Below are 12,610 nucleotides of genomic sequence, written 5' to 3' on the forward strand. Positions count from 1 at the left end.
GGGAATGCTCAGGGCTGCTTCTGCAGTCCAGCTGGCACAAGGGGTAATATCCCCAGGTACCAGTTGGCTGGGCCCCAGAAGCTCCTGAGAACTAGTAGCCCTGAGCTACTTGCCAGGGCAGCTTTTTATACAGCTGGGGACAGGACAGGTGCTGGCCCCAGGCCCTAGCTCACCCTGGTTGAAGATCCAGGAGGAGCCAGGCAGGATTATTTTGCCCCAAGTGGCACAATTTGCTCCACAACAAAGTGCATGTCCGAACACGTGCACTGAGGCAAAAAGCCTTGGCTCAAATTTGCACCACTTCTATTTGAGCTGCTGCAAGCGCATGTGCTTGCATGTGTGGACGCACCCAGATGGGTGGTCCAGAGAAGCTATAGCAGTATGGAGAGTACAGAGTTATGCTTTGTGTGAAAGGGATCATAGAAACCTTGGTCCTGGTGTCACTTACAGCTTGCCTCATTCATACTTTCAGTCACAAAAGGACTTAATAGTTGTTTGTTTTATCAAACAAATAGAGAATAAGTGATTTATAGTTATATATGTTCTGTCCTCAGATGTGATCAAATCTCCCAGCTGCCTAGGTTCAGGTGGCCCAGTTCTCTGAGCAAGCTCTGTGCAGGGGGTATGAGAGTCTGGAAATGTTGTAGAGCTAACAATTTGTACATTTCCTTTGATCCAAATCCTTCCAGCCCTTTGACAGAATTCACAGGAGGATTGGGTGTGGTTTGCTTAAGAGCTTTTCCACAGTATATTTACAGTTGGTCAATCAGAGGGGCAGAGGGACTTAAGAGTTTGTGTTGTGCCATAACAAACACAATGGAAACAGCCCTAGAAATGAACTACACGTGTGTGCGTGCATGCACTTGCATAAATAAGAAATGCTATGTGCTGGCATATGCCATAGACTAGCTCTGTCTTCAGATATACACATGCTGCTCCATCAATAGGAGACCGGTTTAAAGGCTGCAGCATATGCTGGGACCAGTAATAGCTATGTAAAAATTCTGCTAACCAGCTGAATCCTAAATTGGTCATGAAACCCTACTTCTCCCTCACCCATGATGCCATTTAGTGTTGGTGTTCAGTGGAAGAGCACACATTAAAAGGAAGTGATTTGCTTGAAAGTATCTCTGTGGGTAATACTAATTCTCAACATATTTCATGTGACAGATAATCATTTAGAAACCACTGAGTAGGTTCAAAGCAGCAAGCGTTAATTCTCACTTGAATCAGTGATGGAGCCTGATTCATGTTTACCACCCACCCTTAAGATGAGATTACACTACTACACTATGTAAACTAGGGGCTGGTGTTAATATCTTGGCTCCTGTTTCAAGTGCTTATAACCGGGTCCACTTTTTCCACAAAATGAGAAAACATAATATTTTTGGCCAACTATATTATTATTTTTATGCCAGGATTACAGACAAATGGTCCTGAACAAGGCAATGCAGGGCTGGAAGGGGCCTCATGAATCAACAAGGCTAGAAATTATAAGCAACAAAATAATCTAATCTTTCATTAATGTATCAATCTTCATCTTGAAGCCAGTTGGGTTGCTTGTCCCTACTACTCTTGTTGGAAGGCTATTCTGGAATCTCATTCCTTTAATTTCTAGTCTAAAATGATTCATGGCCAGTTTATGACCATTTGGTCCTGTGCCAGTATAACCCTTTAGCCTAAATAGCTCTTTTTTCTGATATTTTCTCACCTGATCCATTTACAAATTAGTAATCATGTCCTCTCCCAGCCTTCAATTTGTTGTGAGAAACCGGTCGTGCCCTTTTAATCTCCTCTTGTAAAACAGTCTGTCCATTCCCTTGGTCATCCTTGAAGGCCTTCTGTTGCTTGCTCAAATACTAATGTCAGATTATTGTTTGTATTACACTTGTACCTAAAAGTCCAACAGAGTTTAGCTCTTTGGATTAGGAAGTAAGCAGACAATTCCTGTCTGGGTAAGCTTTTAGTCTAAACAGAGAAAATAGACCAGGAGTTTGGAGGAAGAAAATGTTATTCTCCACAGTTTGTAACAAAGCCACGAGCAAATTAAGTGACTTGTCCAAAGCAAGTCAAGTCCAGTGACCAGAACACTGTAGTTCCCCCAGAAGTACAGATTTCTTCTGCAGACTATTCTTTTAGAGAGGCAGGCTTTGAACCTGGCCCTTATAAATCCAAAAACTGAGTAGAATTTGTGAAGAAGTTCTTACCATGAATATTTATTATTGCTCAAAAGTCAATGTCAGTGCAATCTGTTGATAGCTGCTGTATATGTGTGTATTAGTTTTCCAGTCTGGGATCAAATATAATTTCACATAACTTTGGTAAGTAACCAACCACAGGGTTAAGTTAACATTTGATTTACACTCATGTCACAAATAATTATTCTGCTGCATGTTTTGGGGCAATAACAAGAACACAATTAAGTGAACTGGGTTCATTAACTTTAATAAATATTTGAAGTTGAAAAATGAATTATGAATCTGCTGTGCATTCTCCGTATACCTAGCTAAGAATTTTCCCATCTCACATATGACTTTTATTACTATTTTAAATGTTTCATGAAAATCACCTGACTTCAACTAACCTTCCCACAAGTCCATCTAATATGAAGGAATATACATTTTCTTTGTGCAGATTAACTGCTTTTTTTTCCAAAGGGTGCATCTGTACAGATGTTATAAATGCTCATTTCTGCATCATCACAGCTAGTGTACTATTGTTTATCAAGCATTATCAACCAGCCAGACCAGGGGTCCATTCTGCAGGGCTAGAAGGAAAATCCAAGTCTGTAGGGCACCATGATTGTGGTGCAGAGCAAGAAGAATTCTTCCAAATCACTGCTGTGTCCAGTGCATCTCCCATTCATGGAACTTCTGGCTATAGTATAAAATCCATCTCTCTTCTTTGACTTTTGCCTGCAGAATAAAGGAGAGAGTCATTTGGAGGCTGATGATTTTCAGCTTATTTTCTCAGAAGGGCACAAGAGTTCTATAACAAGAGCTTTCAGGGTAGAGGGTTTGTTGCTCAGGCTCTGTGCAAAGAGCCTGAGCAACTCAGCTATAGGACTATGGGTTCAGAAATGTGGTGGAACATCAGTCATGACTTATAGGTATTCAGAGAGGAAGAAATCAAGAGAAAGGTAGTGGAGTAGCACTGAACATTAATGATGTGTTAGATTGCAAGAGATAACATTGCGTAAAAATGGAATGGATGGTGAAAGAGATTCTGTTGTAATGATGTTCTGAGTTTGCTGAAAAGTCATGTGATCAGATCTGGAAATGGCTAGTGGTCACTTTAATGATATCAAAAAATATAATTAATTATATCAAAGAACTATACAATACTGGAAATTGTTATCATGGGCACCTAACTTCCCAGGAAAAGGTTGCAGAACAAATGCTACTAATTTTTTGTAACTAGGATTATGTCTGGGGTAACTAAATTAGGACATAAAACAGAGCCATTTATAGAAAATTGTCTTCCCAGTTGATAACAAATTGTTTTCTAGTCAGGAAACAGGAGGTTGTTTTTACTGAGGTGGTATTCTACCATCCTTCAGGGGGGAGTGACATGGTAAAGAGCATGGAGCATGTTATTTGTGAATAGACAAAGTCAACAGAGATTATCTAGAGTCAGTTTCTTCCAGATCTCTTTAAGTATCTGTATGTTCTTTCATTGCAGGCACTACCACAGTAAATCTAGCCATGGTATAATGGATACTTGGTATGACAACCCTGTGCCTAATTACTCCCCTAATAACAGAATTATGACCAAGGAGCACAGGAAAAGCTTCCAGACTGGTGAGTGTGTTTAAGTTTTCAGTGTGATTTTGCTATTGTATTATGAGACTTTCTAATTCTACTCCAGATATCTGGGAAAGTTTATATATGAATTTGAATGTTAGCCCTTAATGCTACAGCTATACATTCAGATTTTAAAGTTTTGGGTAAAGTAGTATGAAAACATAACTGCTTGAGTCCATCTCTAGCTGCTGTACTTCCTTATAGCGTTCTGTAATGGGGTGTTGCACATCAGTTTCCCTGATGCTTTCAGTCATTATCATACTTGCCATGTCGGTTGGCAAAAGAGCTTGAAAAAATATTATTCTGAGACATGGTGAATGGTCCCATCCCTATTCCACCCACAGTTTCTAATTATAAGGTCTCACTCATGGATATCTTGGCTAGATGGACCTCAGAGATGAATGCCAGCAAAGCAAGGACAAAAGCTTGCAAAGAAGAATTTTTCCAACTATTTTAGTTGGTCTGATAAAAGATATCAGATTTACTCAAAGAACCTCATCTGCCTATATCCTTAGACCAGCACGGCTACAACCTATACCCCTGAAGGAAAGCAAGGATGCATTTTTGATATGCACACGTGCTGGGATGTCTTGTCATAAGATGTCACAGACATTCAAAGTGACATAACATTTTATCTCCTTCTCCCTTGGAGCTCAAGCAGACAATGCCCTGATTACCAATCTGTTGCTTTATGTAGAAAATTATGCAGTCCCTGTAAGAAAATTACAAAGCAGCTCCCTAAAGTGGGAGAGATTTTCCTGGAGAGTGCTATTTGGAAAGAAGGCCATATGCTCGTATAATCAGAAACAAAGAGACGTCCCTATTTTTCTTTCTGATTAGTGGCAGGATTTTATTATAGGTCTCCAGGAAGCTGTCTCTAGAGCCTCCTTCTCAAACACATAGCAACAAAGCCACACAGCCTGTCACAGGAATGACCTTCCTGATGAGACACTCACTTCAAAGCACTCACCAAGCTGTCAGGGCTGATACCTGAACTCTTATACCTAAATGTCCAACAGCATTAGCACAATGCTAACTAGTGCCCTGCCGATTATGACAAAAATTGTTTCTCAGCCACAAGCTGACTTTTGTCATTGAGAAGAAATCTTAGCCTCACTAGCGGGTCTTCTCTTCATCCTCCACTGCTTCTGCTCTTCTCTAAGTGCAAAGCTACTTGATGGTCAGGCAGACTGCCAAGAGGTGCTCCCATCTGTTATCTGCCATTACCAGTCTGATGAAGATGTGTAGCATTTGCCTGCTAGGTAGAGTAACAGTTTGTATAAGGAGTGAAATGTGGTTGTTGACCTAGGGAAAACCCATCTGGCATGTAGCTGGGTATTTGTTATATAGGTGGGGAAGAAGGAACCAGGACTCATGTAAGGGATCAAAGTGACATGAACCTGAATGTAACTTTGAACCATAGTTCTCTGTCTTTCCTTAAGAGAGGGGTCTGCTTTAAGAGACAAAATTGGAACTCATTCCAATAAGACCATTGCACTTATATGTAGAGATTCAACTACCCCTGCCCAGAACTTTGGGAATTTTTGAAATCCAAACGTTGCAACTAGGCTGTGACCTGAAATTTCCATGAATACCTTTACTCCATTACATTGACAACTCTGCTTGTGCTATAAACTAAGCCATGGCTCAGGAGACCACAGAGACCCTCTATTATACATTTACAAGGAAGGGAAAGTACAGTAAGTAATAAATATGAACAAGTTAAGCTAATTCACAGAGGCAATAGCCTGACTGAAAGGGAACTCTAAATGGCAACTGAAGACAGGTCAACTGTTCACATCCAGCCTGGGGTAGTTTATGCACTCAGTGACACAAAAATGAATCCTAAAACTGTGTTCAGGTCCCCACCTGTGTCTGCTCTGGAGATTATAGTAAGTTTCTTACAGCTGCAGCTAGAGACCTTTAGCTCAGGGTAAGCAGCTCATTCTTTTAATTCAGGAACTTTCTAAATCAGTGGTTTTCAACCTTGTTTCATTTGTGGATCTCTAAACAATTTTGAATGGAGGTATGGACCCCTTTGGAAATTTTGAATGGAGATGAAAACCACTTTGAATTGTAACTGTGGGTATTCACATACTTTTGATTGATCATAGTCATCTTTTGTGGACCCCATAGACATAGTCTGCCAACCTCAAGGGTCTGTGGATCACAGGTTGCAAACCACTGCCCTAGTTCAATCATTAGTGTATTGTCAACATAGTGTCCAGTTGCTTATGGACAGAAGCCACAACAAATAGTATCAAAGAAACTACTTCACAGTTATCATGTCGCGACATAGGTTTCTGAGTGCCCATACTTTATATCCCTTTCAACAATAATTACTACTGGCTTCCTAAATGTAGGCTCAAATGTCAGCACCAAACTCCAACTCAAATTGAAATTAAATGCCTTTCGGTTACCTTCAGCAGGAATTGATCAGGTCCTTTTTTGAGGGAAAACGATACATCAAATTGTTTTTAAACCTCTTGATCATGTACTCTGCAATCTATGATCCAAAACTTCAGCAAAACTGTGTATAAGCATATGTGCCTAAATGTGTTTTTATGTGGATGTTTCTCTTTCACTGTATTTCTACTTAATTTCTTTCATTAGGGTCTTCAGACACTAAGGAGGAAGGACTGGAAGCTCAGATTAACAGACTAGCTGAGCTGATTGGAAGACTGGAGAATAAGGTAATTTTTTTTTAATGATTTTTGTTAGTAGAAAGGTTAAGTTTAATCATTCTTTATTTTGAGAAAAAGGGTTGCCATCCATTTAAAAATTGTGACATGTAATACTAGTTTCCTTGCCTCGTGTCATTAGCAACACCAAGTGGCAACTGGGGAATCATTTTTTTTCATTTACTATGGCCTTATCTACACTGTTCCATCAGCAAAACTTGCCACCATCAAAACTTTCTTCCTTCCCATTCCTGCTGGTGGAGTTACACCAACTCTCCTGAACAAAAGCAGTCATCTGCTGCCATCCATCATCTGGCTGAAGGCCAGGTAAATGATCCCACACCTTCTCCTGGATCTTGTGGTCCCTTCAGCAGCTGATGCCTTCCTAGAGTGCATTTTGTGCTCTGCCTGTACAGCTGCTACTGTAGAGCCACCAGAAGTGCATAGAAAAGCATATGCACTGGCAGGGTGGCAGTGGCAGCTGCTTTCTACCTCCAGAGCATGTACCAGCAGAACTAGGTAAGTACAAACCAGGCCAATGTCTTTGGTTGTTTGGGGGAAATGAAAATAAGTCACTGTTGTCTTTTGGGCTGTGTGTACTGCTACATCATAGCAACATTTGGATTGCACTGGGACCTCTAGATCCACAAAAAGGCTCTACGGGCCCATGCAGCAGGGATGAACAAGGGTAGATGACCAAGTTCTCCAAACCAGCCATGCCTCCTTCTGCCATTACAATGCTGCAGTATTAAGGTTCCTTGCAATGGAATCTTTCACTTCTGCCCCTGCACAGAAACTACTGTAGTTCTGCTGCAAGAGAAGCTCTGCTTGCTTAAGTGAAGGCTTTAAATTTGCCTCATGCAGGCCTACTCCTTCAAGCAGGCACCACTACATTTATTCATTTCCATATACTGTTCTGGATAGTACACCCTCACAGCAGTAAGCATTTGTAGGATCAGGTCTTTGTGAACTTTAAACCCATCAACTATGTCACTTAAATGTACCATACCAGATGTCGACACTTCTGACTCAGTAGTCTCCTGAATAGATGTGAACTCCAACTAAACTTTACTTAAAACAGATCTAAGATCATTTCTAAGGACAATCTTTCAGCATCCCTTATTAATTATTGTGTCTCTGTGTGCCACTGTCATTATAATCAGCAATGCTTCTAAGTGAAATCAGATATTAGCCCTGTTTCTGGTATTCAGGCCCAAGAAAACTAGTGATTGACTGGTGTATTTTACAGCAGTTTTGATTACGGCAGAAGATTGGCTTATTTAAACCATATTCTTTTGTCAGCTTCTACTCAATTTGCCTTCAGAATTTTTGAGCTACTATTATCATTTGACATTTCATTAGGTGTTTTGAGCCAGTATAATAGCTCTGCCATCAACACTTGTGTGCATGCTAAACCAAACAGATCAGTTTATCAGTGTTTCTCTGAAGCATCTTGAATTGTGTGCGCCTGTACCCAATGCAAAACCAGTACAGAAACAATGCATCAGAACGTCATTTCAGCTTAACTTTGAGAATATCATGCCATCAGTAGAGGTCCTCACTTATTCCTGTGTCACGCCTTACATTGCTATGAATCAGGTTAGGAAGTTTGCAAAATGTTCTGTTGAGTGTCCTAAATGAAAGCTACCATTCAAATAACATAATCACAACTCTTAGGAATAAAAAGTGCCATTCATACCAGAAGGACATTTCCTACCACAAGATGAGTCTGAAATAAAAAAAAATAACCACCTCTCTATTTGTTATATGAGCAGATTTGCTGTGGTTTCTTGAGAAGAAAACAAACATAAAGCTTTGCAATGCTTTTCTTAATAACTTTTCTGGGAAGAGCTAAACTTTACATGCTAGGAAATTCAAACAAATCTCTCATCTGACTTGGGGTTTTTGGACCTTTGTTGATAACCCCAGGCTGTAACACAGAGTTTGACTTTCTGTCTCTTCTGCCTTACTGGTAAGCTTATGTGATTTTTTTCTCTTTTTTTAATCTGCACCAGGAATCAATGCTTGATGCTTTTCAACCTACCTTGTTTCCACTGGTACAGTTTTGCCTTGCAGACTGTAGCTATTTCTCAAAGGTTGGTTGGTAACTTAGCCCCTGTGTCTTTAGAAATTCTATTTGGGCGTGCCTCTAGTCCTCTCTTGCTCTAATTGCCTATACATCTCTATGATGAGGGAATCTTAAGAGGAAATCGGCTTTTAAGAAATCTGTCTGCCTCTTCAGCATTGACTGGTTTTCCAGGGACAGTAAACTTCAGAACACAGTTAGCCTCCTTGTATCTCCTGTGTGATGGCTTTGCACCTCCTCATAACTTACATTTTAAAAAAAGTATACTGAAAATTACAGAGCAAAGGCAAGCATTACAAACTTAAAAACTGAGAAGGATTTGACCTCCAACCCTGGGGGAAAACATAAGAAAATTCCAAGGTAGCCCCAAAAGTTCCCCTTTCACATTCAAACATGAGAAAAAAGATAAAATATGAAACACAGACCTAAGGGGAGAGAGAGAAAAACGTTTGCTTATCTCTGTCTTCTGATGTAGCCAAGGGGATTTGGATTTGAATAATTTAAATTGAGAGAGGCCCAGAACCCTTTGTTCCATAGTCCCTGTGCTGTTGAGAAAGATTTGTGCAAGCCAGAATGTGCACAAGATGGAATTCAGGGAAAGAGTATGCTAAATCTGTTGGTGAATCTGGGAGTGCTGATAACAGTTATGGTCTCATTTCTCAGGAAGCCTGTACATCTGTAGTCCAAGGGTATCTCTCGACACAGAGCAAGACACAGTGCCTGTGCTCTCTTCACTTTTGGGAAACCTAAAAAATAAGTGAACCTAATGTTGTGCTTCAAATGTAGTAGGTCTGTGAGTGTTCACCCGGGAGAGTTTCATTAGCACTATGACAAATGAGTGTAATTGTGCATGGGAGTATCTTAAAAGAGATTTCTGCAGGAACCTAAAAACTGCTATGTTTAAACCGAAAGCCAAGAGAAAAGCCAGTAAGGCCAGATAGCAACCAAAAATTCAAACAGCTTGTGTCCACAGAGAATTTAGCCAAGGCCAAGACAGGTTGGGGACACTGGCTCCTGAATAGAAGTTGATGAGGTGGGTCTCGGACACTGTACCATGGTGGGTAAAGGTCCCTGTAGCAAAAGATCCCTGCCAGTTGCCTGTGCCAATATGGATTCTAAAGTAGGTTCTGGAATATTGATATTGGGAGTAAAGGAACATATTCCTCTGCCATATTGTTGGTAACAGTGTATATTTAGAAGTATGAAGTGAAATGACATTTAACTTTCACTTAAGGAAAAGTTCCTCGGTTAGGTTTCCTTCCTCCACCTAGTGAGTGAACAGTAAAATTGTATCTTTAAACAGCTGGCATCACTGCAAAAATGTTTATTACCAAAAACATAGTAATTTAAAATAGTCATGGAACCCTAAAATCCACATATGATCTTTGAAGAAAGGAGGGGTGGAATTAATCAAAAGTCCCTTCTTCTGGACTGAACTACAGTAAAGCTGGGTAGGGATCTTTAAAAGCAATAGGTTAACACTGGAAATTTCCACCTCAGTTTAAATGCAGAAGGAAAAGAGAACATAAATATAGTGATAGAATAAGTCAAGAAGATTATACTCCCTTGACAAGCTATACACACCTGCCACACTCTTCAAGAAGAGACACAAATGTCTTAGCTTCTGTATTCCCCATAAGCAATTGCAGTATTTAAATGTGTACAGCAGCATATCATTCCAGCAATCATCTGAAGCATCCTCTTCATTTCTGAGGAAGTTCTGTCTCTATAAATTAATAGCCAAACCTATTCCAAACAGTCATATTCTCACATATTCTCATCAATTGTAATGATAGAGTAATATCCTGTGATACAGGTAAGACACTTATACATACGAATTTCACAGCTGTTTGCATTTCTCTTCATAGTTGTTACCTTATGCCATGTAGTCCAAGTCAAGTCTAAGCCTGATCCTTTCCAGAATAGTTTGTGATATAGTCACCATTTTATTCTCTCTCTCTCTGAATTGCATTGTAGTTGGTCATGATCTCTTGAAACATTTGTGACATCCAGACCAAAACAATTCTTATTAGGTACCATCTGAGAGTTGTTTGCTGGCCTCTGGGAAATGTGTTAATAGCCTCACATTAGATTTTGGTAGCAGTGAATGCTTATGTTACAGTCCTTGCACAACTGATAGCATTTGGACAAGGTTTTCAGTGACAGCTAATAAACCCTAGCAATGGCAGCAGTCCCAATTCTTCACCGGTTAGGGGGGCTGCTAGTTCAAGTGCCAGAGGTGATCTCCATTGCTGCATCTTGTCATCATATAAATTATCTGACAAGCACTGCTTTTCTGTATTCAGCCACTTCTATTCATAATTACAAATGGTCAATTTGTAAAAGTTATGGTTATGTTCAGTGAAAAATGACATTTTTCCAAAGCTTATGTTTTCATGGAAAATTCTGTTTTCTTTCAAAGGTTCCTCTTTTTTAAACAACAAACTAAAATCTGATTTTTCTTTTTTGCAAAAATTTAAAAATTATAATTTTTTTCTTTTCTTCAATTTTTGGTGAGTTTTCCTAATTATGCACATCAAGGTACATGAGCAGAGGCACTGCCCTCACATGAAGTTGTTTTAGGTATGTGATATACAAGCCCTCTTTTGAATGAGTAAATGGAAGAGTGTTGAAAACAAAACATTCTCAGAGGAGATTCTTGGTTCTGAAGCACTCTTCCTTCCTTAGCCTATCACACCCTGGTTTAATGATTTTCTGGTAATGTACAAGATTTAATTTCCAAGGTCTCCTTTTCAGCCTTACAGCCAAAGAGTTATTGCTGTAAAGGGGAAACACTGATGTTCTCTAGAATATCCATGGGGGTGACATGCTGTATGGGAAGCATGTCCCATGGGTCCCATGGCAGTCTCTCAGGCTATTGAGTTCTGCTAGGTTTCTTTTAGTATAGCATATTGAGTACAGGTTGAGTTCTTTGTAACCACAAATAAACAAGTCTTTATTTTTTATTTGCAGTGGCTACAGTGGAGATGGCTAATTAAAATGCCACAAAAAGATAGTCTCCTGCATGCTGTGTGCTAAGCAGTGTAGGAAAATACAGGCTTGTAGAGAAACCTGCTTCCCCAGTGGGATTGTAGCACCACATGCTCATGCCTGAAAATGAAAAATCCATCATCTTCTTTCAAGAGAGGAAAAACAGCAGTGTGTCACTTTAACAACACAACACACCCATGGTTTTCTTGCAGACTAGAAGAAGAAAAGTTTAAAATAAGAAAAAACTTATTTGTTTGACATTTGAAAGTCTGTAAAGGAGCTGCATTCCCTGTGAGAGTTTGGTTTTCCTAACCTGCCAGTTTTCCCTCTAGGGTTCCTTCCTTTGGCTTGTCCATTTCTCCGACACCTTGCCTTTCTTATTATGCTTGTGAATGGGCTGCTTGAGAAAATAGAAAAACATTTATAAGAATAGACTATTTTAGTGAATCTGTGGTGCGGTGGGGAGATAGAGGGTAGTGCTGTAAAACCTGATCCAGAGCCCCTTGAACTGAAGGGGTAGGGACAGACATTACACATAAACTGGTTTTAGTGATCAGAAACTGGTTTAAATCTGTAACAGAAGGGACATTCAGTGTATATAAACCAATTTGAAAATGTCTGAACTGGTTTGAAATAAACCTGATTGAATCAGTCATACTTGACTGATTTGGGTCAAACTGGTTTATGCAATGTCTGTCCCAGACCCCTTGCTGTTTTAAGTTAAATCAGTCTCCCCCAGCATCCCGGCATGCTCTCTGGGCTGGGTGGATCTCTACTCCAGTGAGCTGGGCTGGCCCCTTCCCTCTCTAGCTGGAGCAGGGTCAGGGTGTAGCCAGATGCTGGCCTGCCATGGCCCCTGAGGCAAATTCCTCCCTCTGTCCTGTCTCTGCACCCCTCCCTGCCCCCCCCAGAAAAACGTGGGTACTGCAGCTGGGGTTTGTCAACCCCAGCCGCACCTCCATGGCTTGCCTGCAGCCAGGCAGGGACAGAGTTAATTCCTTCCTCTGCCACTGCTATTGCCTGGTCCCCACTGCCTTTTCCCCTGATCT

At 40.3% G+C, this 12,610-nt stretch overlaps 1 protein-coding gene across 1 annotated transcript in view; it reads left to right on the forward strand.

Moving 5' to 3' along the window:
* The window catches only part of NECAB2 (N-terminal EF-hand calcium binding protein 2), a 437,799-nt gene that overhangs the window by 376,875 nt on the left and 48,314 nt on the right, over positions 1–12,610 (forward strand). The window contains exons 7-8 of the mRNA XM_019505752.1: positions 3,682–3,800; positions 6,417–6,496. Coding sequence (XP_019361297.1) covers positions 3,682–3,800; positions 6,417–6,496 — 199 coding nt within the window. The remainder of the gene's footprint in view (positions 1–3,681; positions 3,801–6,416; positions 6,497–12,610) is intronic.

This window comes from Gavialis gangeticus, unplaced genomic scaffold (assembly GCF_001723915.1).
Source record: "Gavialis gangeticus isolate Ggan-Ray unplaced genomic scaffold, GavGan_comp1, whole genome shotgun sequence".
NCBI lineage: Eukaryota > Metazoa > Chordata > Crocodylia > Gavialidae > Gavialis > Gavialis gangeticus.